This window comes from Microcaecilia unicolor, chromosome 5, assembly GCF_901765095.1.
Source record: "Microcaecilia unicolor chromosome 5, aMicUni1.1, whole genome shotgun sequence".
Taxonomy (NCBI): Eukaryota; Metazoa; Chordata; class Amphibia; order Gymnophiona; family Siphonopidae; genus Microcaecilia; species Microcaecilia unicolor.
The window spans coordinates 364,096,592-364,122,601 of record NC_044035.1 but is presented as its reverse complement, the minus strand read 5'-3'; the positions used below and the strand labels follow the sequence as shown (position 1 = coordinate 364,122,601).

Below are 26,010 nucleotides of genomic sequence, written 5' to 3'. Positions count from 1 at the left end.
GGGATGGTAAATAAGACCAAGAACAATATAATGCCTCTGAATCACTCCATGGTGCGAACCCGCCTTAACTATTGCATTCAATTCTGGTTGCTGTATCTCAAAAAAGATATAATTGAATTAGAAAATGTTCAAAGAAGAGCAACCAAAATGATAAAGAGGATGGAACTCCTCTCATATGAGGAAAGGCTAAAGAGGTTAGCGCCCTTTAGCTTGGAAAACAGATGGCTGAGAGGAGATATGATTATGGTCTACAAAATTCTGAGTGCTATAGAATGAGTAGAAGTGAATTGATATAGTGGGAGTGCTAGCCGAGAGTTCGTCAAAAAATGATCTAATTTTAGCTCCTAATTTAAGACGCAAGTCCTCCCCATCTAAGGATCTGATGAAATGTTGTAATTGACGGTATGCAAACAAGTCTCCCCATTGTATAGCCCCTGGGTTCGACAACTGGTCTACTGGACGTAATCTTCCATCTACCCCCAGCACCGTTTTTAAGCAGTCCAAACCCCTTTTCTCCCACTGAACAAAAGCTAGATTATCTAATCCTGGCAAAAAGGCTGGGTTGCCCCTAATAGACAGAAGCTCTGTAACCTTTGGGTTCCCACCCAAACAAATTCCCCAAAACCGCCAGGCCTCTCAAAGGACACAAAAGAACACTACATCTCAAATGACCAGGAATTAGGGATCTGTCTACCTGCAAGAGAGAAATTAGCTTGAATGGGGCAAAAAAGGCTATCTCCAGAGCCAGGGGCGTGTAATGACTTGAGGAAAACAACCAGTCACGGGCATGTTGTAGGAGGCAAACTAGATTATAAAGTTTCAAATTAAGTAGACCCAGCCCCCCCCCCCACCCCCCAGCAAAAATTGACATCTCACCTTTGCTTTTTTCTTCGCCCAGCAGAAGCAGGTAACCAATTGACAGAATCGTCTAATGTCCTTTCGTAACAGCCGCAAAGGCAGAGTCTGCATCAGGTATAGCCATCTAGGAAGTATCACCATTCTAACCAGATATATACGCCCAATCAATGGTACTGGCAATACCTGCCATTTCTCCAGTTGCTGCTCCGTCTGGACCAACATTTGTTTAATATTAAGATACAAATCTCCAACCTTAGGTGTAAGGAGAACCCCCAAATACCTAAATGAGTGTTCCGCCCATCGGAGGGGAAACCTCCCCTGCCAAGAGAGACAGACTTCCGGTGGGAAGGCCAAAGCCTCAGATTTATATAGATTTAAGCGAAAACCCATATAATCACCAAATTCCTTCAAAACCTCTAACAAAGCTCGCAACGAGTCCCGAGGGTCCATAAAGCATTACCAGGAGATCATCAGCAAATGCAGCCAATTTAAAACTGTCCCTCCCTATCCCAACCCCATGTATTGCAGGGTTCACAGAGATATCCCGTACCAAAGGATCAAGGTACAGGACAAACAATAACGGCGATAAAGGGCATCCTTTACGAGTCCCACGGCCAATCTCAAATTCTTCTGATGCCTGAGCGTTTACCATAACCCTAGCTCATGGAGAAGTATACAGGGTCTTGACCGCTTCCACAAACCAACCCTCAAAACCATAGGCCTCCAGAGTTGCAAACAAGAAATCCCACTGGACACGATCGAAAGCCTTCTCAGCATCAAAACTAACAAGGCTCCCGAGATCTGACCACGCATTCCAAAGAGGCCAGTATATGCCAAAGACTTTTTGCTACAGATCGACCCTGAACGAATCCCACTTGTGCATCATGGATGATCCTTGGCAAGATTTGGCCCATTCTATTAGCCAGGAGTTTTGCAAAAAGTTTAACTTCCTTGTTCAAAAGGGAAATGGGTCTATATGACTCTGGCAAAGTTGAATCACGGTTTGGCTTTGGGAGCACTATAATCTGACCTAGGTTCAACTGACTCGGTAGTGCCCCCGCCTCAACCCAAGCACTGAACACCTGCATTAGAGATGGGAGAATAGCCTCTCCCAGGATCTTGTAAAATTCGGCTCGAAGGCCATCAGGCCCCGGGGCCTTGCCTAGTTGACTGCTACCTATCGCCCAACTAACTTCGTCCGGGCTGATAGAAGCATTCAAAGCGTCCCATTCTGCTTGAGTCAGCCTTGGAATCTCCAGTCCATCCAGATACAAATTACCTGGAAGACCATCTGACTCCCCAGCTCTATATAGAGTAAGATAAAGGACTTAAAAGTATCCCGGATTCCTGTATCTGTATGAATAATGTTCCCAGAACTCTCTCTTGTAGAAACAATGATTCTCAACGCCTGCTTCCACGCTATCAGCCTAGCTAATAGCTTGCCCCCTTTATTACCGTGTTTATTTAATTGATATTTATAAAAGGTCTGTGATTTAACTGCTCTCGCGTGTAGTAAAGAATTAAGGGCAGTCTGTACCGATAATAGCTCCTGTTTCGTGCGGGCACTTGGTTGTGCACCTAGCCGCCTTCTTAGAAGACCCACTTGTTTCTCCAGTCTCAGTATTTCCCTGTCCCTAGCTTTCTTAAAGTGGCTGGAGTAGCTTATAATCTCTCCTCTTAACACCGCCTTCGCTGCCTCCCAAAAAAATAGTGGCATCTGGGACTGTCCCCTCATTGAAATGTTTATATTCTGTCCAACTTGCTAGTAAACTTTCCTGAAATCTCTCGTCCCGGTAAAGAAAGCTAGGAAAGGACCTCGACCTAGACATCTCCCTTGATCCCCCCGAGTGCCATAGCAACCAAACCGCGGCATGATCCGAGATTAAGTAGGGGCCAATCTGAGCGTCACCTATGTCCGCAAAAAGTGAACGAGAAACCAGCAGATAGTCTATTCAGGATTGTGTACCTTGCGCCCTCAACAGATGTGTGTAATCTCTGTCTGCCGGGTGTAAAACACGCCACACATCTAAAAGGTCCAAAAAGGAGCAAAAATTCAGCAGGCCTCTTGCTGACCAAGCCTTTGCCATGGAAGGCGGGTGGGATTTATCAATCTGAGGATCCCAAGTCATACCAGAAACACATGGAGACATACCTCGATACCATGGTTCAACGATGAAAAAACTAAAAACACAATCTAGGAAACTGGAACACGCATGGAAAAAAAAACGAGCACACAATCAACGCTTGGAAACAACTACAAAGGAAATACGAATACGCAATAAGGCAGACCAAAAGGTCATACTACAAAACTAAAATTGGGCCGGACTGCAAAAACACGAAGAAACTAAACCATCTCGTGAACAAACAACTGGACACAACGCTGGTCACCACAACCAATACTGACATCCCATCTGCAGACAACCTTGCTAAATATTTCAATGAAAAAATCGTAAATCTACGCAAAGCCCTACCTAGGAACAACATGGACATAGAAAACTTCATTAATGGTCTAGACCCAACCCCTGGTGAATACCCTGCTGACCGAATATGGTCAAATTTCGCCCCCCCTCAGCACCGATACAGTCACCCAGGCGATTAAAAAATACTCCAGTAGCCACTGTCAACTGGACACATGTCTCAGCTACCTAATACAATCTGCCCCCCATCACTTCATAACAGATCTCACATCCCACTTAAACTTCATGCTACAGCAGGGTACCTACCCCAAAGAAAAAGGCAACATCCTGCTCACCCCAATATCAAAAGACACCAAGAAAAAAACAGACGATATTACCAATTACCACCCAGTAGCATCTATCCCATTGGTAGTCAAACTAATGGAAGGTCTGGTGACCAAGCAACTCAACGACTACATAAACAAATTCACTATACCACATTTGTCACAATCAGGATTTTGACCCACTACACGGTACTGAAACAGTACTACTTACTCTCCTAACCAAATTCAAGCAGGAAATAGCAATAGGCAAAAACATTCTCCTCCTCCAGTTTGTCATGTCAAGTGCATTCGACATGGTGAACCAGAACATACTACTAAGACTTCTAGAATACTTCGGAATCGGTGGCAGTACTCTCAATTGGATCAAGGGCTTTCTAACCACAAGAACATATCAAGTGAAAATCAAAATCGAACATATCATCACCGTGGAAACCAGACTGCGGAGTGCCGCAGGGATCACCACTATCACTGATCTTTTTCAACCTCATGATGACGCCACTAGCCAAGACCTTATCCACCCAAGGCCTTAACCCATTTATCTGGACACCCCTGCACCATCCATCTCCCGTCCCACAAGGCGTACTAATCCCCAGCCCTGGCTGACCCCTTGCATCTGATACCTTCGCTCCTGTGCCCGATCTGCTGAACGCCTCTGGAGGAAATCTCGCACCCATAGCGACTTCATTCATTACAAATTCATGCTATCCTCCTTCCAGTCCTCCCTATTCCTTGCCAAACAGGACTATTACACCCAATTGACTAATTCTCTCGGCTCCAACCCTCGTCGTCTCTTCGCCACCCTTAACTCCCTCCTCAAAGTGCCCTCCGCTTCCACCACCCCCCCTCACTCTCTCCTCAACCACTGGCTGACTACTTCTGCGACAAGGTGCAGAAGATTAACCTCGAATTCACTACCAAGCCACCTCTTCCTCTTCAACCTTTAACCCACTCCCTCAACCAACCAACCCAGGCCTCCTTCTTCTCTTTTCCTGATATCACCGGTTTCCTCCTCGAAATGCATCACCTGTTCCTCTGATCCCATCCCCACTAACTTACTAAACACCATCTCTCCTACTGTCTCCCCCCCCCATCTGTCATATCCTCAACCTCTCTCTCTCCACTGCAACTGTCCCTGACTCCTTCAAGCATGCTGTAGTCACACCACTCCTCAAAAAACCATCACTAGACCCTACCTGCCCTTCCAAATACCGCCCCATCTCCCTCCTACCCTTCCTCTCCAAGATACTTGAACACGCCGTTCACAGCCGCTGCCTTGATTTTCTCTCCTCTCATGCCATCCTCGATCAGCTTCAATCCGGTTTTCGCCCTCTATACTCGACAGAAACGGCACTCACTAAAGTCTGTAATGACCTGTTCCTTGCCAAATCCAAAGGTCACTACTCCATCCTCATCCTCCTTGATCTATCAGCCGCTTTTGACACTGTCAATCATAATTTACTTCTTGCTCATTTGGGTTCCAGGGCTCTGTCCTCTCCTGGTTCTCCTCTTATCTCTACCGTATCTTCAGAGTACATTCTCATGGATCTTCCTCCACCCCCATCCCGCTCTCTGTTGGAGTTCCTCAGGGATCTGTCCTTGGACTCCTTCTTTTTTCAATCTACACCTCTTCCCTGGGCTCGCTGATCTCATCTCATGGTTTCCAATATCATCTTTATGCTGACGACACCCAGCTTTATCTCTCCACACCAGACATCACTGCGGAAACCCAGGCCAAAGTATCGGCCTGCTTAGCCGACATTGCTGCCTGGATGTCCAACCACCACCTGAAACTGAACATGGCCAAGACCGCGCTCATTGTCTTTCCACCCAAACCCACTTCTCCTCTCCCTCCACTCTCTATTTCAGTCGATAACACCCTCATCCTCCCCGTCTCATCTGCCCGCAACCTCGGAGTCATCTTCGACTCCTCCCTCTCCTTCTCTGCGCATATCCAGCAGACAGCCAAGACCTGTTGCTTCTTTCTCTACATCATCAGCAAAATTCGCCCTTTCCTCTCTGAGCACACCACCCGAACTCTCATCCACTCTCTCATTACCTCTCGCCTTGACTACTGCAACATACTCCTCACTGGCCTCCCACTTAACCATCTATCCCTTCAATCCATTCAGAACTCTACTGTGCGTCTTATCTTCCGCCTAGACCGATATGCTCATATCACCCCTCTCCTCAAGTCACTTCACTGGCTTCCGATCAGGTACCGCATACAGTTCAAGCTTCTCCTACTAACCTACAAATGCACTCAATCTGCAGCCCCTCACTACCTCTCTACCATCATCTCCCCTTACGCTCCTACCCGTAACCTCCGCTCACAGGACAAATCCCTCCTCTCAGTACCCTTCTCCACCACCGCCAACTCCAGACTCCGCCCTTTCTGCCTCGCCTCACCCTATGCTTGGAATAAACTCCCTGAGCCCATACGCCAAGCCCCCTCCCTACCCATCTTCAAATCCTTGCTCAAAGCCCACCTCTTCAATGTCACTTTCGGCACCTAACCATTGTACCTCTATCCAGGAAATCTAGACTGCCTCAATCTTGATTGACTGCACTTTTTGTCCTTTAGATTGTAAGCTCCTTTGAGCAGGGACTGTCCTTCTTTGTTAATTGTACAGCGCTGTGCAACCCTGGTAGCGCTTTAGAAATGTTAAATAGTAGTAGTAGTAGTAATCTACGCTGATGACGTTACATTATATTCCCTTCAAACATGACTTGGCAGAAATCACCAATGAAATCAAACTCAGCTTAAACACCATGAACTCATGGGCTAACGCATTCCAACTAAAACTCAATACAGAAAAAAGACATTGTCTCATCATCTCATGACAATACAATACATACAATCCCACAAGCATCAACACCCCAGGATACACCCTCCCTATCTCAGACAGCCTGAAAATTCTCAGAGCAACAATTGACCGTAACCTCTCACTTGAGACCCAAGTGAAATCCACCATAAAGAAAATGTTTTCTCAATGTGGAAACTCAAACGCGTGAAACTATTCTTCCAGACGGAAATATTTCGAAACCTGATACAAACAATGGTACTAAGCCATGCAGACTACTGTAATTGAATCTATGCGGGATGCAAAGATCAAATCATTAAAAAACTTCAAACCGCCCAAAACACAGCAGCCAGATTTATATTTGGAAAAATGCATTTTGACAGCGCCAAACCACTCAGAGAAAAACTGCATTGGCTACTAATCAAAGAACGAATTACATTCAAAATCTGCACGACTGTTCATAAATCATTTACGGCGAGGCACCTGGATACATGACAGACCTCACTGACCTGCCAACCAGAAATTCCACTAAATCTACATGATCATACCTATACCTCCACTACCCAAGCAACAAAGGACTCAAATATAAATCCACCTATGCATCCAGTTTTTCCTACTTAAGCGCACAACTATGGAACGCACTGCCAAAAATAGTAAAAACTATGCCAGACCACCTTAATTTCCGGAAATCACTAAAAACGGTCCTGTTCAAAACAGCATACCCTACCGACCCAACATAAAAATACATGGACACCTGCGACCCAATGCAACCAAAGAACGTAAAGGACATTACCTGACTCTTCCTCCCCCCCCCCTTTCTAAGTTCCCCCAATCTACACCTACCTTACATGTACCTTATCTATCACAACATCACCTTGTATTCATTTGTACCATGTATTTGTTCAGATCGGAATCAGCTAACGCCGTTAACGGCAATATGTAAGCCACATTGAGCCTGCAAAAAGGTGGGAAAATGTGGGATATAAATGCAACAAATAAAATAAAAAATATTGACGTCCCCCCACCACCACAATCAAGGGTACAGAACCCCCCACCAAAACCCCTACTAAACGCTTATAAAAATTGTTATCCAATTGATTGGGGGCATAAATACTACCTAATAGTACTCCCTGCCTAGCTTTTATGGCCTTACAAAAAATAAAACGACCCTCGGGATCTTTGACAGTTACTTGAGTTATCAAACCTTTCCTGATAAGGATGGCTACTCCCCCTTTCTTGCCCACTGCAGGGGAGGCCACACACTCCTCCAAGCATTCGCAAAACCCCATAAACCAGATACACCAACCATATGATCATTCATGTCTCACAGGTTTAAAAAAAAAACCCCAATCTCAATTGTTGGAGGGTGAGTAATTCCCACCCAATACTGTAACAGTCCATGGCAAAGTAGTGCGGCGTGCCCTGTTTATCAGCCAGACAAAAGGCAATTCCAAGCCTGTATGCAGGCCACTTTAATAGCTTCTCAGTCCATATTTTGCCACTGACACCAAATAGGGTGGGAAATCCCCGACTCTCAAGTTGTAACATGCTATCAAGGCCACCCCAGACCCCGTTTATGGCACATCCTTACATAACCTATTCCTCTCACACAACTGCCTAGTAACATAGTAACATAGTATATGACGGCAGATAAAGACCTGTACAGTCCATCCAGTCTGCCCAACAAGATAAATTCATTTTACATGGTATGTGATACTTTATATGTTTGATTTGTCCTTGCCTTTCTCAGTCTGCCCAATATTGTTCTTGTACTAAGTTCTGAAGCTAACATCAAAGCCCTTTAAAATTTACACTCAAGCCCATCCCTATCTATTCAGTCACGATCAGGGCGTAGACCGTAGAAGTCTGCCCAGCTCCCGTTTTGTTTCCAATTACCGGCGTCGCCACCCAATCTCCGCTAAGATTCCAGGGAACCGTTCCTTCTAAACAGGATTGCTTTGTGTTTATCCCACGCATGTTTGAATTCCATTACCGTTTTCATTTCCACCACCTCCCGTGGGAGGGCATTCCACATATCTACCACCCTCTCCGTGAAAAAATACTTCCTGACATTAGTCCTGAGTCTGCCCCCCTTCAACCTCAATTCATGTCCTCTAGTTCTACCGCCTTCCCGTCTCTGGAAAAGGTTCGTTTGCAGATTAATACCTTTCAAATATTTGAACGTCTGTATCATATCACCCTTGTTTCTTCTTTCCTCCAAGGTATGTATGTTCAGGTCAGCAAGTCTCTCCTGCCTTTGTTTCGCTCCATGGTGCGACCGCACCTCGAATATTGTGTTAAATTCTGGTCGCCGCATCTCAAAAAAGATATAGTGGAATTAGAAACGGTGCAGAGAAGGGCGACAAAAATGATAAAGGGGATGGGACGACTTCCCTATGAGGAAAGGCTAAAGCGGCTAGGGCTCTTCAGCTTGGAGAAAAGGCGGCTGAGGGAAGATATGATAGAGGTCTATAAAATAATGAGTGGAGTTGAACGGGTAGATGTGAAGCGTCTGTTCAAGCTTTCCAAAAATACTAGGACTAGGGGGCATGCGATGAAGCTACAATGTAGTAAATTTAAAATGAATCTGAGAAAATGTTTCTTCACTCAACGTGTAATTAAACTCTGGAATTCGTTGCCAGAGAATGTGGTAAAGGCGGTTAGCTTAGCGGAGTTTAAAAAAGGTTTGGACGGCTTCCTAAAGGAAAAGTTCATAGACCGTTATTAAATGGACTTGGGGAAAATCCACTATTTCTGGGATAAGCAGTATAAAATGTTTTGTACACTATCTCTCCTACTGTCATCCCTTTTATCTGTCATATCCCTCAATCTTTCACTTTCCACTGTGACTGTTCCTGATGCCTTCAAACATGCCATAGTTGCACCACTCCTTAAAAAACCCTTCACTGGACCCTACCTGTCCTTCCAACTATCGCCCCATCTCCCTCCTCCCTTTCCTATCCAAGATACTTGAACGTGCTGTTCACCGTTGTTGCCTTGACTTTCTTTCATCTCAAGCTATTCTTGATCCACTTCAATCTGGCTTTCGCCCTCTTCATTCAACCGAAACAGCGCTTGCTAAAGTCTCCAATGACCTGTTCCTGGCCAGATCCAAAGGGCTCTATTCTATCCTCATCCTTCTCAATCACAGCCTACTCCTTGATACGCTGTCCTCACTTGAATTTCAGGGCTCTGTTCTTTCCTGGTTTTCTTCTTATCTCTCCCAGCATACTTTTAGTGTATACTCTGGTGGATCCTCCTCTACTTCTATCCCACTGTCAGTTGGTGTACCTCAGGGATCTGTCCTGGGACCTCTTCTTTTCTCCATCTATACTTCTTCCCCTGGTACTCTAATCTCATCCCATGGTTTTCAGTATCATCTTTGAGGCCTAGGTTGAGTTACAATACAACCCTCAAAAGAACTCTGTTTTATTTTAGCAGCATATCAAGTGCTGTTAATAACTCCCTAAGTATAATTAATCCGCAGCTCCACTCGAATCACCCGTCCGCGTGTTCTCCAGGAGGACTCATAAACGCCTGTGCTTCTTCCACTGATGTATAGGTGTTTGTAGTAGCCTGGTAGGTAATCCTCAATTTAGCCGGATAAAGGAGCGCAAACTTGATCTTGCGGGTCACCAGTTGTGAGCATATGGGTGAGAAGATCCGACTCTGTGCCGCTACCACCGCCGAGTAATCCGGAAGCAAAGGAGTTTTTGGTTTGCATATCTGAGTTCCTTTCCTCCCCTTAGAGCCTGAAGCATTGCTGTTTTGTGATTAAAGTTTAGCAGGCGACAGATCACCACTTGTGGTCCAGCAGAACCGGGTTGTTTGAGTCCCACTCGGTGTGCTCTTTCTATCTGCAATGAACCCAGCGAGGCAGGGAGCACCAGTTCTTTCATTAGCCAGGGTTCCAAAAAGGTTCTCAAGTCTCCATCTCCTAACTCCTCTGGCAACCCCACAAATCGCAAATTATTGCACTGGGATCTATTCTCCAGGTCCTTGAGTTTCTCAGTGTATGAGTCCAGCAACGTTTGTAGCTTGGCTTGCCCCTTCTCCACAGTAGTAACTCTGTCTTCCAAGTCCCCTGTGTGCTGCTGGAAGCCCGCCGTCTTGGCTTAATTGTTCTACATTATTTTGGAGTCGCTCCAACTTAGAGTCCAGGGAGCTTAATTTTTTTATTGAAGATCGCCTCCATTGCACTAGTCACTTCATTTACAATCTCCACTGCCCATGCAGAACCCATCGAAGAGTTTGCGGGACTAGCTGGGGCCACCATCTTGTCTTCGAGCAGCCAATTCTTTTCTTTTTCTTTTCTCACGGATTTTGCTGCCATGGTTCTCTGTTGACCCCTCAGATGCAGGTCGCAAGCTGTTCCACTGATTCGCCGGTATTAAACCCGGTTAATTAGTCAATTTTGGAAGGGTTTTCACTCGGGATTTGTGAAGAGGTGGCGGGAGCACAGCAGTTAGCGACCGCTCCCGTGCATAGCGTCACGTGACCCCCACAACTTATGCTCTTATGTACACTCTTTCTGGGTGTAATTGGGGAATGTGCCACTAGTGTAAATTATGGAAAGATATGACACGGGCACACTTTGGTATTAGACAGTGTAGTGTCTGGAAAGTAACTATGTTCCCTTTTATTACAGACCTGAATCCATAATACCCAAAATATAAAAACAAAACGGACTCTGCACCCAAGGTACATTTGCCTCAGATATGAGCCTCTTTTATGCAGAAATTGCAAGCTGCAGCTAAGTTTGTGACGTACCTTCCCGGCCTTGTTCTTGATGCAGAACAACTTTGTCTTCAGATAGTGTGACTTGAGGGGCCACAAAATTGCCCCACTGGCACCACAATGAAGGGGCACCTTTACCCTGAGGTCATTATTCCAGTAAACAATGTGCTTTTCTTGAATGAGGACGAGCCTCAAAGTCTACAACAACAAGTTTGTGAATGTCCCTTGTGGTGATGTACTACTACTACTACTTATCACTTCTATAGCAATGTGGTTGTTATTCTCCTTGTCCACTGGTAACATGGGTGATGTTTTGCAGTGGCCTTGCAGATTGCACACAAGTCTGAAGCCTAGCAAGCAACAGGCTTTAGCAATGAAAGATGAAGTTAGCCAGAGTCTGTATATGTAAAGTCAAGTCAGGTTGGTAATGCTGGATAGTACCAGGTATTATAAACCTATATAACTTTGTTATCTACTGGTTTGTAGTGCTACATATAGTGCCTTTTGCTCCTACAGATAGCCTGAGTTTGTTGACTTACTTCTATGAAATATTAGGTGATCAGGTGGCTTCTGGGAACTGGAGGCTTTGTTAAATTCACACTAATAATTTAATAGTTTTACAAACTCAGTCTGGACAGTAAACATAAACAGGAATGTAAGAAAAGCGTGGAGAATGTGTGATGTGTTATAATAAATAGTATGTTTGCAGTGTTCAGCAAAGGATTGATCACATTTAAAGGAAAGGCTACAGCAATTGGAGTCTAGTTTAAAAAGCCATCATATTCATGCTTTTTTTTTCTTTAATACTCAATATAAAAGTAATTTGAAAGAGAGGAAAAAACAGACCGCCGTTTTCATTCAATGTACTCAAATACACACCTGAAGAAAGCAGCAATTTAATGACAAACTAAAATTTTTATTTTTAAAAATAGCAGTAAGAACACACATGGCAATAAAGAACAGCAAGATATGTTTGCACAGAAAAATGTTCAGTTTGTGCTTCATCTCCCAACTCATGTTCAAAATAGCTTTTCTGGAGATGACTGAAGCTAGAGAATGACAATAAGACATGAAAATTAAAACCCATTGTACTTAGGATTTTCCCTAGAACCACAATGACAGAAACCCTCATTACAATCTAAACACACAGTCAAACAAGCATCTTCTTTTTGGTATCAGTCACTGCTAAAGCTTTGCACGCTTGTTTAACACTGGTGCTGTTTGCACAACGGCCCTAGTGGAACTGGTGATACTGGCATTGTTGTTAATACCTGATTTTGGAACACAAAGATTTTTATTCTTTCAAACACCCAGAGGAAAATGAGTAGGATGCTGACATACTGAATCCAGGCAAACTTAATCATCTCCCAGAAACCTGGCTGGTATGTGCTGAATGTTAAGGAGTATTAACTAAAAACAACAAAGAGGCAGAATACAAATAAAACAACGATTAATCTATAAATGCATTAATACTAAACTTTCAGGACAAAGAGGGTCATTCTTAAAACAGGACGCCCACGATAGGTGTTGGTTATTGCAGCTGTTCTATAAAGAAAAACCGGCACTTACGTCTCTTTATAGAATATGGCTGAAAAGAAACATAAATTAAGGGGTGATCATTTACACAGCCCCTATGCTGTGCCTAGATATCAGCACATCCTATATAATAATTTGCACCTCCAACATTTTACGTCTGGATGCCTGGGTTTGTAACATCCAGTCCCACTCATTGCCTTTTGTGGAATACATGGACAAGTTCTCAATATTACACAATTCACAGTCAGGATTCCGCCCCCACTAAAACTGTCCTAGTCACTCTCCTGGCCAAATTCAAGCAAGAAATAGCCACAGGTAAAGTATACTTCTCCTCCAATTCGACATGTCGAGCGCATTCGACATGGTCAACCACAATATATTACTAAGACTCCTTAGCCACTTCAGGATTGATGGAAATGTACTTAACTGGATAAAGGGTTTTCTAACCAAGTAAAATCAAACTCAAACATATCACCACCATGGAAAGCTACCTGTGGAGTGCCTCAAGGATCACCATTATCACCAATACTCTTCAACATGATGATGATCCCACTGGCAAAGTCCCTATCCAACCGAGGCCTCAACCCATTCATCTATGTAGATGACGTCACAATCTACATTCCCTTCAGTCATGACAGAAATAACGAATGAAATCAATGACAACCTAAACATCATGGACTCCTGGGCAAATTCATTCCAACTGAAACTGAACACTGAAAAAACACACTGCCTCATCCTTTCATCTCAACACAACAAGTACAAACCCACAACACACCCTCCCTACCTCAGACAGCCTAAAAATACTCGGCGTCATAATCGACCGCAACCTTACCCTTGAGAGCCAAGTAAACTCCGTAATAAAGAAAATGTTCTATTCAATGTGGAATCTTAAACGAATAAAACCTTTCTTCCCGAGGGAAATTTTTCAAAACCTAATACAATCAATGGTCCTAAGCCATGCAGATTACTGCAACGGAATCTATGCGGGATGTAAAGAACAACTAGCAAAAAAAACTCCAGACCGCTCAAAACACAGCTGTCAGGCTGATATTTGGTAAAACATGCTTCGAAAGTGCTAAATCCCTCCGAGAAAAGCTACACTGGCTCCCAATCAAAGAACAGATCATCTTCAAAATTTGCACCTTGGTCCACAAAATTATCTACGGCGTAGTCCCAGGATACATGACAGACCTCATATATCTACCAACCAGAAACAGAATCGGATCATCACGATCATACCTAAACTTACATTACCCAAATTGCAAAGGACTTAAATACAAAACAACTTACGCATCCAGCTTCTCCTTCATAAGCGCACAACTATGGAATGGACTTCCAAAAGTTGTGAAAATAATCCACCACCATCTAAACTTCAGGAAATCACTAAAAACTACCCTCTTCAAAAAGGCTTACCCCACTGATCCAACGTAAATCCCCACACCCAGCAACACAACTTAACCAATGATCATACTGGAGAATAAACAATCTTCATTCCCTTCGACCCTCATGGTGCCTGATACACACCTACCTCACTCGACCACAATATAACCTTGTATTTGTTATCAACTGACTGGCAAACACCTTTAAGGTACTATGTAAGCCACATTGAGCCTGCAAATAGGTGGGAAAATGGGGGGTACAAATGTAACAAATTAAAAAAAAACATAATGACGTCAGAGGGCAGAACAATGAGGGGGAACGCTGGAGGCAAGATGATATCAGGAGGAGAGAATCGCGGGACATCGAGGGGAGGGAGGGAGGAAGGGAAGGGCAGAGGAGAATTGATGGACATGGATGGGATGGGAGGACAGTCATAGGCGCCCCGTATAAGAGGCTTGGACGGTCCCTCCACTCCTTCCCACCCTCAGCTCCCCAATCGACAGCCCTCCTCTCCGTTCCTCCCCCCCCCCCTTGCGCGTGTTTAACTCTTCTACTTTCAGGTGCAGCGACGGCAGTAAAGAGGACAACACAGCAGGCTTGCCTCCAGCTTCTCCCTTCCCTCACACAGGGTCCAGCCTTCTGCGATGATGCATTTCCTGTTTCCGCAAGGGTGGGACATTGTGTGAGGGAAGGGAGAAGATGTGTTGTCCTCTTCGCTGCCGTCGCTGCGCCTGAAAGTAAAAGGGTTAAACGCGCGGGGGGGGGGGGGGGGGACAGAGAGGAGGGCTGTAAGGGAGCTGAGGGAGGGCAGGGAGAATCGCTGGACATGGATGGGAGGGCAGGGGGAGAGAAGAGATGGCTGGATTTGGAGAGGAGGGCAGGGGGAGAAGAGATCACTGGACAGGAGGGGAGGGCAGGGGAGAGAGGAGAATTGCTGGACATGGATGGATGGAGGGGAGGGCAGGGGAGAAAGGAGAATTGCTGGACAAGGATGGAGGGGGCAGGGGAGAAAGCAAATTTGTTGGATATGGATGGATGGTTGGATGGATGGAGGAGAGAATGGAGAGTTGCTGGACATGGATGGATGAAGGAGAGGGCAGGGGAGAATGGAGAGTTGCTGGACATGGATGGAGGGGAGAGCAGGGGAGAGAGGAGAACTGCTGAACATGGATGGATGAATGGGGGCAGGGGAGAGAGGAAAGTTGCTGGATATGGGTGGATGGAGGAGAGGGCATGGAGAATGGAGAGTTGGTGGACATGGATGGATGGAAGGGAGGGAAGTCAGGAAGGAGATGCACACGGAGGGGAGGGAAGAGAGGAGAAATGCTGGACATGGATTGAGGGGAGGGAAGAGAGGAGAAATGCTAGACATGGATGCAGTCTGCGTACTCTTTATCTTTTAAAAAATACTATAAATAACAATCACAAAAAAAGAAATATTAAAAAAAAAATAGATAAAGCAATCCGTATCTTATACCTCTGGAGCATATTACTCATTATACACCCTTCCCAATTATTACTTATCATGACAGAACATTTCTCATAATGGTTCCCTTAAAAACATAATCGCCATTACATGATAACCTTGCTAGCGCCCGTTTCATTTGTGTGAGAAACGGGCCTTTTTTACTAGTATATGCATAAATTACAGAATTCTATAATTCATGCACGTACCCATGCCCTCCACCCAAACTCCACCCATGTGGCAAAAGTACCTAATATCAGGTCATGGCACATACGTTTCTGCTATAGGAGATCTGCCCCTTATAGAATAATTACCCTTATGAGTCTTTTCCTCAAGAAACTTGAATAAACTTTCTAACTCAGAAGATCATGCTCCATTTCTGGCCATATTTATTTATTTATTGCATTTGTATCCCACTTTCTCACCACTTCAAATCCAGGCTATAAGCCCACCTCTTAAAGGCTGTTTATAGCTCTTAAACCATTATTCACCTGTTCAATATCTATCATTCCCATAATAAAAGAAACTCCCTAATCCCTTACTTGTTCTCTTCGTCTGTCTTGAATAGATTATAAACGCTGTCAGGCAGGGGTGGACTGACCATTTGGGCAACCGGGCAGTGTCTAAGGATCCAGAGTATTTTGGGGCCCCGTTTCCAACATCTCTCTTCCTCCCCTCTGACCCCAGGTCCCGGGCTCCCCCTGTATCATATCAACTTCCCCCCCCCCCCCCCATCTGCCTTAAAGCATTTTTCTGTACAGATCACTAGAAGCGATTTGCACAGGCCATATGATGCCAATCCAGGAGCCTGTTGTCTGCTGCAATCCACCCCTTCTGACTTAACTTCCTGCTTCCACAAGGGTGCAGAGAGCAGACTCTGGGCTCAACAGCAGAAGGCCTGTGCAAATCACTGCCGCTGATGGTGACCTGTACAGAAAAACACTTTTAAGATGGACTGGGGTGGGGAGGTTCCAGACCCGGGGCCGGAGGAGGGGGTTGAGGTACTCCTGGACCCTGAAAGTAGAGGGGAGGAAGAGAGAGATGGAAAGATATGTTGGACAGTGGCCAGGAAGAGATGTTGGACCTGGAGGATAAGGGGAAGGGAGAGAGACTGGACAATGGGAGGGAAGGAAGCCAGATGGAGAGATGTTAGACCCAGGGGCGGAGGAGATACTGGACAATGGGGGGGGAGGGGAGAGAAAAGAGATGGAGATATGTTGGACCAGGGTGGGGCAGAGAGGAGGGAGACAGGCTGGAAAGGAGAGAAGGAAGAAGTGGAGAGAGGAGAGATATTGGACCCAGGGTGGAAGGGTCTGTGAAGTTCATGTGTGTGGTGAACATCATCCATCTGGTGTGTCTCAACTGAAAAAAGGTTGAGACCCACTGTCCTACAGCCTCGGCAGCATTTAGAAAACAAAACAACATGTACATCTTTCCAAATTTATACACCAGATGCACCACTAGAATGATTTAATGTCTTTGTACATTTCTATATTAGGTATTTGTCTACAGCAGAGCTTCCCAAACTACGGGCCAGGACTCCAAATGGGGTCACAAAACCCACATTTGGGGTCACAACCTAGTACATAAGTAATGCCACACTGGGAAAAGACCAAGGGTCCATCGAGCCCAGCATCCTGTCCACAACAGCGGCCAATCCAGGCCAAGGGCAACTGGCAAGCTTCCCAAACGTACAAACATTCTATACATGTTATTCCTGGAATTGTGGATTTTTCCCAAGGCCATTTAGTAGTGGTTTATGGATTTGTCCTTTAGGAAACCGTCTAACCCCTTTTTAAACTCTGCCAAACTAACCACCTTCACCACGTTCTCCAGAAACGAATTCCAGAGTTAATTATGCGTTGGGTGAAGAAAAAGTTTCTCCAATTTGTTTTAAATTTACTACACTGTAGTTTCATCGCATGCCCCCTAGTCCTAGTATTTTTGGAAAGCATGAACAGACGCTTCACATCCACCTGTTCCATTCCACTCATTATTTTATATACCTCTATCATGTCTCCCCTCAGCCGTCTCTTCTCCAAGCTGAAAAGCCCTAGCCGCCTTAGTCTTTCGTCATAGGGAAGTCGTCCCATCCCCGCTATCATTTTAGTCGCCCTTCGCTGCACCTTTTCCAATTCTACTATATCTTTCTTGAGATGTGGCGACCAGAATTGAACATAATACTCAAGGTGCGGTTGCACCATGGAGCGATACAACGGCATTATAACATCCTCACACCTGTTTTCCATACCTTTCCTAACAATACCCAACATTCTATTTGCTTTCCTAGTCGCAGCAGCACACTGAGCAGAAGGTTTCAGTGTATTATCGACGACGACACCCAGATCCCTTTCTTGGTCCGTAACTCCTAACATGGAACCCTGCATGACGTAGCTATAATTCGGGTTCTTTTTTCCCACATGCATCCTTGCACTTGCTCACATTAAACATCATCTGCCATTTAGCTGCCCAGTCTCCCAGTCTCATAAGGTCCTTCTGTAATTTTTCACAATCCTGTCGCGAGTTAATGACTTTGAATAACTTTGTGTCATCAGCAAATGTAAATACCTCGCTAGTTACTCCCATCTCTAAATCATTTATAAATATATTTAAAAGCAGCGGCCCTAGCAAAGACCCCTGAGGAACCCCACTAACTACCCTTCTCCATTGTGAATACTGCCCATTTAACTCCACTCTCTGTTTCCTATCCTTCAACCAGTTTTTAATCCACAATAGGACATTTCCTCCTATCCCATGACCCTCCAATTTCCTCTGTAGCCTTTCATGAGGTACCTTGTCAACCTAGGTAGAACCTCCAAAGGTGCATCATTATTCTGCACCTCCAAGAGTGGGGGGGGGGGGTCACACAATTTTATTTGTCAGGAATCATGGGGTCACAGCCAATTCTAAGAGAAGAGGACATTTCTTTGGGTATGTGAATATTATTTTGCTCTGATGCAGCTCCAGGGGCCACAAGGATCAAGGACTCCGATGCCGATGGGCCAGACATATGGGCACCAAAAATATTTCTGTGCTGCTCTGCTACTCATAACCCTTAATGGTTCTTTTTGACATCTGGCAACAGAGTTTGCAAAAAGAAACATTATGGTTGAGCCACAAGCATAACATGCATGAATTATGAACGTCTGTAAGAGACATGGTCCTGCCATACCACGAGTTTTCTGGGACATATTGGGAAAAATAGCCAAAGCAAAATCAAAAGGCTCAAGGGGGCTGTAACAACAGCAATAAAGAAACAAAATTTAAAAGTGTTGAAAAATCTAAAGCAAATAATAAGGGAGGGGATACAATAAAGGAAAAGGCTATCTGAGCCACAACACAACAGCCACAAGCAGAAAGAAAAAGGGAGAGTACATCTTCACTGCCCTGCAGATGAAGATTGTCTGGTTCCGTACAGCAGTGGCGGGTACGAAGATGTGCATGCATGTGTGGTGTGCTGATCCAAACACTTCTAGAAAGATGCTGGGAAGTTGCTCTGCATTGGGTTCTATTGGATGACAACACCCACATGTGATAATATGATGAATGTCCTGCTTGTCCTTGGAGAAACACTTTTTCATGGAAAGGGTGGTGGATACCTGGAATGCCCTCCCAATGGAGGTGGTAGGGACAAAAACTGTGACAAAATTCAAAATGGCATAGAATAAACACAGAGCAAGAGAATACAAAGGAGTGGAGGAGTGGCCTAGTGGTTAGGGTGGTGGACTTTGGTCCTGGGGAACTGAGTTTGATTCCCACTTCAGGCACAGGCAGCTCCTTGTGACTCTGGGCAAGTCACTTAACCCTCCATTGCCCCATGTAAGCCGCATTGAGCCTGCCATGAGTGGGAAAGCGCGGGGTACAAATGTAACCAAAAAAAAAAAAAAAGGCAAAACGTAAATGATTTTCATATTTCAAAAATGTCAGAGGGGTAACCAGCATACAGCAGCAGGCTACCCCTCTAGCCACTTTACTGGTATCTGTCATATTTCCTATGTTATTATTATATTTGATGCTCCTACTATATAGTCTCACACAGGAGCAGCAGCGTAGCCATGGGGGGATCTGCAAGCTCCACCACGCCAGCCAAAGATGTCTCGCCAGAAAGACCCCTTACACCCTGTGCAGTCAGCTGCAGTGTGTTTTCAAGCCACTACCACCCCACCCCTAGTGTATGCTCAGTTTGCACACATGTGCGGAGGCTGGCCATGTCAGCGATTCTGGGACACTGCTGGCAGTGGCACAGGGTCTAAGTACTCTTTTCTTTTTGTTTTTTTTGTGGCAGCTGCTGCTGTGGTGGGAGGGGGGGGTGAAGAAGAGATGAATCTTCAGGTCCACTCTCCTTGGGCTCAGGCCCACCTCAAATCAGCCCTCTTGCTACGCCACTGCAGAGGAGTCTATGTCACACTGTTCGTTATTATGCATAGCCCCAACTGGAACACCTCTCCACAGTATATACTACATGAGTTAGGTTTCCAGCTACGTATTCCTTCTTCAGCTTTGGGAGAATTGGTGATAACAGCAATGCAACTCTATTTAGATCACTTTTTCTAAAGGTAGTACAAGAACGCTCTCAAGTTCTAGGAACAGCAATAGCTAAAATATCAGCCAAAGGATATGAAATAACTTCCACTGGGTATCGAATGACAGCATCAATCACAAATGGTGAATCTGCAGCTCTTCCCACCTGCCAGACAGGGTTGAAATCAGATAGCACTGTGGTCACTGCAATGACACCAGAGAAACAAATCTTTAACTGTACCTTTGAGATGTAACATAGTAACATAACATAGTAAATGACGGCAGATAAAGACCTGTACGGTCCATCCAGTCTGCCCAACAAGATAAACTCATTTTACATGGTATGTGATACTTTATATGTATACCTGAGTTTGATTTGTCCTTGCCTTTCTCAGGGCACAGACCGTAGAAGTCTGCCCAGTTCTGTTCTTGTACTAAGTTCTGAAGCTAACATCGAAGCCTCTTAAAATTTACACTCCAGCCCATCCCTGTCTATTCAGTCATAAATCTTAATTATAAATGCCCAAGAGCAAAAAAAATTTAGCATTGCCTTTACTTTATCTATATAAGAGTCTTCTCTATTGCTCTCGCAACTAATAAGCCAGTGTGATCCAGAATATAAAAATATATCAGACAGTAATGTAAAAAGTTTTCCTCCTACTGATATTCTCTATTATTGCATATATGTTTATTAACACTTGATATACTGCCTTTCACTCGAAACAAGCAAAGAATGTATATTGTATTAGACAAAGGGAAGGAGAAAGGGGATGGGATTTGATATACCACCTTTCTGTGGTTACACTCAAAGTGGTTTACATATTATATATATATATATATATATATATATATATATATATATATATATATAGAAGATGAAGGAACAGCCTAGTGGTTAGAGCACTGGTCTTGAAATCCAGAGGTAGCCAGTTCAAATCCCACTGCTGTTCCTTGTGATCTTGGGCAAGTCACTTAACCCTCCATTGCCTCAGGTACAAAAATTAGATTGTGAGCCCACCTGGGAGAGAGAAATATCCAGAGTACCTGAATGTAACTCACCTTGAGCGACTACTGAAAAAGGTGTGAGCAAAATCCAAATAAATAATACTTATTTTGTATCTGAGGCAGTGGAGGGATAAGTAACTTACCCAGAGTCACAAGGAGCTGCAGTGGGAATCAAACTCAGTTCCCCAGGTCGTCAGGCCACTGCACTAACCATTAGGCCACTCCTCCTGAATAAACATATAACACAGTTTTTAAATTATTGCATCATTTATTTAATGACCAAAGTTATCCAACACTCATATCACCATATGAAAAAGAAATGGCCTCCTAAACATAAATAACTGGTTGCACCACTGTTACCAACAATAATTGTAGCCAAACACCTCCTACAATTTGATATGATTTTCATATCACTGTTGAGAAATCTTAGCCCACTCTGCAGAACTGTTTGACACTGATAGGTTTTTCTGTTCTATTCTGTGATTTCTATTCCGCTTTTAACCCATATGGGTGCAAAGTGGATCACAAGGTCAAAGAGAGAATCCAAATCTGAAAGAATTTACATTAAAATCAACAAACTGATCATTTTTTATTAGACTCTGTTCTGTAAAACTACTAATGCCAAGAGCCAATAATATTTCTTGTGCTGTTGCTAATGAGAAATAAAGATTCCTTTTCTTCTTCTAACGTAACCTGAGTTTTTTTTATAAGAATAGCAACCAAACGCGCAGCTAAGTACACCGCATATATCTTAAAACAAAAATTGTTATAAATCAGAGTGCTGAAGGAAAAATTAGTTTTCAAAGCTTTTCAATTGATGTGATCAATTGAATTTCAACAGGTAAGCTATTCCACACTTCACACTTTAGCTCCCTGGAATGCAAATGAGTGCTCCCATATGGATCTCTCATTCATTTTCTTTACAGAAAGAATTTCAAGTATTAAGGTTTTTGAACTTCTCAAGTGATTCCTATTAGTTAGAAACAAGAGTAAGTTCCCTACCATATCTGAGTTTATACCATAAATACTTTTATAGGCTAAACAAGCCATTTTAACTTGAATATGAAGGGGTTACCTCCTGCTTATTTCTTTTGGATTAGTTCTACAGTTAAGCCAACTTCCAATAGTATTATTATTAACATCTTGGTATTTCTCCCCTCTTATTTGTGGACTGTTATACCCAATTATGTTGTATTATAAGAAAAAAGTGTTATTTCCGCTTCGTCTTTTTTTTCTTTTTTCCTTTCTCTTTTTTCTTATTTACTCTGTTCCTTTTCATGGTATTTTTATTCAGATATTGGTGCATCTTTTCAAAGATTGTCTCTTTGTTATACATGGAAACTTAATAAACATAAAATTTAAAAAAAAATTGAATATGAAGCTCTAATCTCAACCAGTATTCAAAAGAGGTCTAGCCTCACTAAATTTACCCAATTTAAAAATTAATCTAGGAGATGTATTCTGCAGGAGCTGGAGTCTCCTTAATTGTTTATTTATGCTACAGTACAGAGAGTGACCGAGGAGTAAAATGGGAGATCAGGGAAGAGAAAGCTGTAGTGGAGAGATTAAATGAATTCTTTGCTTCGGTCTTCACCGAGGAAGATTTGGGTGGGATACCGGTGCCGGAAATCGTATTCGAAGCTGATGAGTCGGAGAAACTGAATGAATTCTCTGTAAACCTGGAAGATGCAATGGGGCAGTTCTACAAACTGAAGAGTAGCAAATCTCCTGGACCAGATGGTATTCATCCCAGAGTACTGATAGAACTGAAAAATGAACTTGCGGAACTATTGTTAGTAATATGTAATTTATCCTTAAATCAAGCGTGGTACTGGAAGATTGGAGGGTGGCCAATGTAACGCCGATTTTTAAAAAAGGTTCCAGCGGAGATCCGGGAAATTATAGACAGGTGAGTCTATAATTGGTAAGTGGCAAAATGGTAGAGACTATTATTAAGAACAAAATTACAGAGCATATTCAAAAGCATGAATTAATGAGGCAAATTCAACATGGATTTAGTGAAGGGAAATCTTGCCTCACCAATCTACTACATTTCTTTGAAGGGGTGAATAAAAATGTGGCTAAAGGGGAGCAGGTTGATATTGTGTATCTGGATTTTCAGAAGGCGTTTGACAAAGTACCTCATGACAGACTCCAGAGGAAACTGGAGAGTCATGGGATAGGAGGTAGTGTTCTATTGTGGATTAAAAACTGGTTAAAAGATAGAAAACAGAGAGTAGGGTTAAATGGTCAGTATTCTTAATGGAGAAGGGTAGTTAGTGGGGCTCCCCAGGGCTCTGTGCCGGGACCGCTACTTTTTAAAATATTTATAAATGACCTAGAGATGGGAGTAACTAGTGAGGTAATTAAATTTGCTGATGACACAAAGTTATTCAAAGTCGTTAAATCGCGGGAGGATTGTGAAAACTTACAAGCGGACCTTATGAGACAGGGAGACTGGGCGTCTAAATGGCAGATGACGTTTAATGTGAGCAAGTGCAAAGTGATGCATGTAGGAAAGAGGAACCCGAATTATAGCTATGTCATGCAAGGTTCCACGTTAGGAGTCACAGACCAAGAAAGGGATCTAGGTGTCGTCGTTGATGATATGGTGAAACCTTCTGCTCAGTGTGCTGCTGCGGCTAAGAAAGCAAATAGAATGTTAGGTATTATTAGGAAACGAATGTTCACTCTGGTGGATCCTCTTCTACTTCTATCCCTCTGCCTGTCGGCGTACCTCAGGGTTATATTCTTTGTCCCCTCCTCTTTTCTATCTACACTTCTTCACTTGGTTCATTAATCTCATCCCATGGCTTTTCCTACCATCTCTATGCTGATGACTCCCAAATCTACCTTTCTACCCCTGATATCTCACCTTGCATCCAAACCAAAGTTTCAGCATGCTTTTCTGACATTGCTGTCTGGATGTCTCAACGCCACCTGAAATTAAACATGACCAAAACCGAGCTTCTCATTTTTCCCCCCAAACCCACCTCCCCACTCCCCCCGTTTTCTATTTCTGTTGATGGCTCTCTCATTCTCCCTGTCTCCTCAGCTCGAAACCTTGGGGTTATCTTTGACTCTTCTCTCTCCTTCTCTGCTCATATCCAGCAGACCGCCAAGACCTGTCGTTTCTTTCTTTACAACATCCGTAAAATTCGCCCCTTTCTTTCTGAGCACTCTACCAAAACCCTCATCCACACCCTTGTCACCTCTCGTTTAGACTACTGCAATCTGCTTCTTGCTGGCCTCCCACTTAGTCACCTCTCTCCTCTCCAATCGGTTCAAAATTCTGCTGCCCGTCTCGTCTTCCGCCAGGGTCGCTTTACTCATACTACCCCTCTCCTCAAGTCACTTCACTGGCTCCCTATCCGTTTTCGCATCCTGTTCAAACTTCTTCTACTACTGTACTCACTCTGCTGCTCCCCAGTATCTCTCCACACTCGTCCTTCCCTACACCCCTTCCCGTGCACTCCGCTCCATGGATAAATCCTTCTTATCTGTTCCCTTCTCCACTACTACCAACTCCAGACTTTGCGCCTTCTGTCTCTTGCACCCTACGCCTGGAATAAACTTCCTGAGCCCCTACGTCTTGCCCCATCCTTGGCCACCTTTAAATCTAGACTGAAAGCCCACCTATTTAACATTGCTTTTGACTCATAACCACTCGCCTCCATCTACCCTCCTCTCCTCCTTCCTGTACACATTGATTTGATTTGCTTACTTTTTTTTTTTTTGTCTATTAGATTGTAAGCTCTTTGAGCAGGGACTGTCTTTCTTCTATGTTTGTGCAGCGCTGCGTACGCCTTGCAGCGCTATAGAAATGCTAAATAGTAGTAGTAGGTTTTGTCCAGTTCACCATCAATGTCTGCTTCAGGACATTATGAGGGGGAACGGTGGACGACTCCTTAGGTGGCAAAGGATAGTCCAGGACCTCGAACATCTCAGCCCTGGGCTCATCCTCAGTAACCACTGGGAAGGGAATAGCCGTAGACATTTCCCGGACAAATGACGAGAAAGACAGACTCTCAGGGGGAGAAAGCTTTCTCTCTGACAAAGGAGTGGGATCAGAAGGAAGACCACAAGACACCTCTTATCAGAGAAATATCTGGGGTCTTCCTCTGCCTCCCACGAGGCCTCCCCTTCGGTATCGAACACCAGTTCTCGAATTTCGGTCCAAAGCCGAGCCCGTCTGGACGCCGAGGAACTAGGTCCTCTATGGCAGTGCCGAGAAGAAGACTCCTGTGCCGGCGGCGACGAAGCTCCCTCCAGCGATGTCGACGGGGAGTCTTCTTGGGTGGCAGCGCACGCCGATGCCGCAAGCGGTACCGGCGTCACAGTCCTCACCATGGGCGGGGAGCCAACCGCCGCATCTCTCGACGGTACCGACGGCGCAAGCACCAGCAGTACCAGAGCAGATGGTTGCAGCAGCCCTTCCAGAATCTCTGGAAGTATGGCTCGGAGGCGCTCGTCTAGAGTGTCCATCGAGCAAGGCAATGGGGTCGGTACCAGCAACGAGGTGAGAATCTGCCTGGCACGGACGCAGTACCGGGCTGTCCGGAGCAGAGCGCATCAACACCTCCTGGATGGAGGGTGAGCGGTCCTCCCGGCGTCGACATTTTCCAGGTGCCGAGTCTCTCGGCGTCCCGGAGCTCTTGGTACCGTGTCGGGAAGGTGACCGGTGACGGTGCTTCTTCGCCTTCACTCGAAGCACGTCGGCGGTACCTCCTGGTACTGACAAGGAAGACGTGGAATCCACACGTCTCCTCGGGACAGGGTCCGAAGGAGGTTGGTCCCGGGGGGCCTGCACCGCAGGAGCCCTCGAGGCAGGTGCAGATCCACTCGATGGCTCACTGCTACCAGCGTGGGACCTCTGGACAGCCATCACCTGCACTCCGGACGTCGATGCACCCTCCGATGCCGACATCAATACCGGTGATGACCTCGGTACCGCTGGCTCTGTCAAC

The 26,010-nt window shown here is 44.7% G+C and overlaps 2 protein-coding genes across 4 annotated transcripts in view; both read right to left on the bottom strand.

Moving 5' to 3' along the window:
• LOC115471013 (carbohydrate sulfotransferase 5-like) overlaps window positions 1–12,454 on the bottom strand; it is a 113,932-nt gene extending 101,478 nt beyond the window's left edge. Inside the window, exon 1 of the mRNA XM_030204687.1 lies at window positions 12,408–12,454. The gene's annotated coding sequence lies outside the window, so the exon portion shown is untranslated. The remainder of the gene's footprint in view (window positions 1–12,407) is intronic.
• TMEM231 (transmembrane protein 231) overlaps window positions 12,038–26,010 on the bottom strand; it is a 65,287-nt gene continuing 51,314 nt past the window's right edge. For all 3 annotated transcript variants that reach the window (XM_030204691.1, XM_030204689.1, XM_030204690.1), the window contains 2 exons: window positions 20,137–20,242; window positions 12,038–12,522 (listed from right to left, as the gene is read on the bottom strand). In XM_030204691.1, coding sequence (XP_030060551.1) covers window positions 12,342–12,522; window positions 20,137–20,242 — 287 coding nt within the window. In that variant the 3' untranslated portion in view covers window positions 12,038–12,341. The remainder of the gene's footprint in view (window positions 12,523–20,136; window positions 20,243–26,010) is intronic.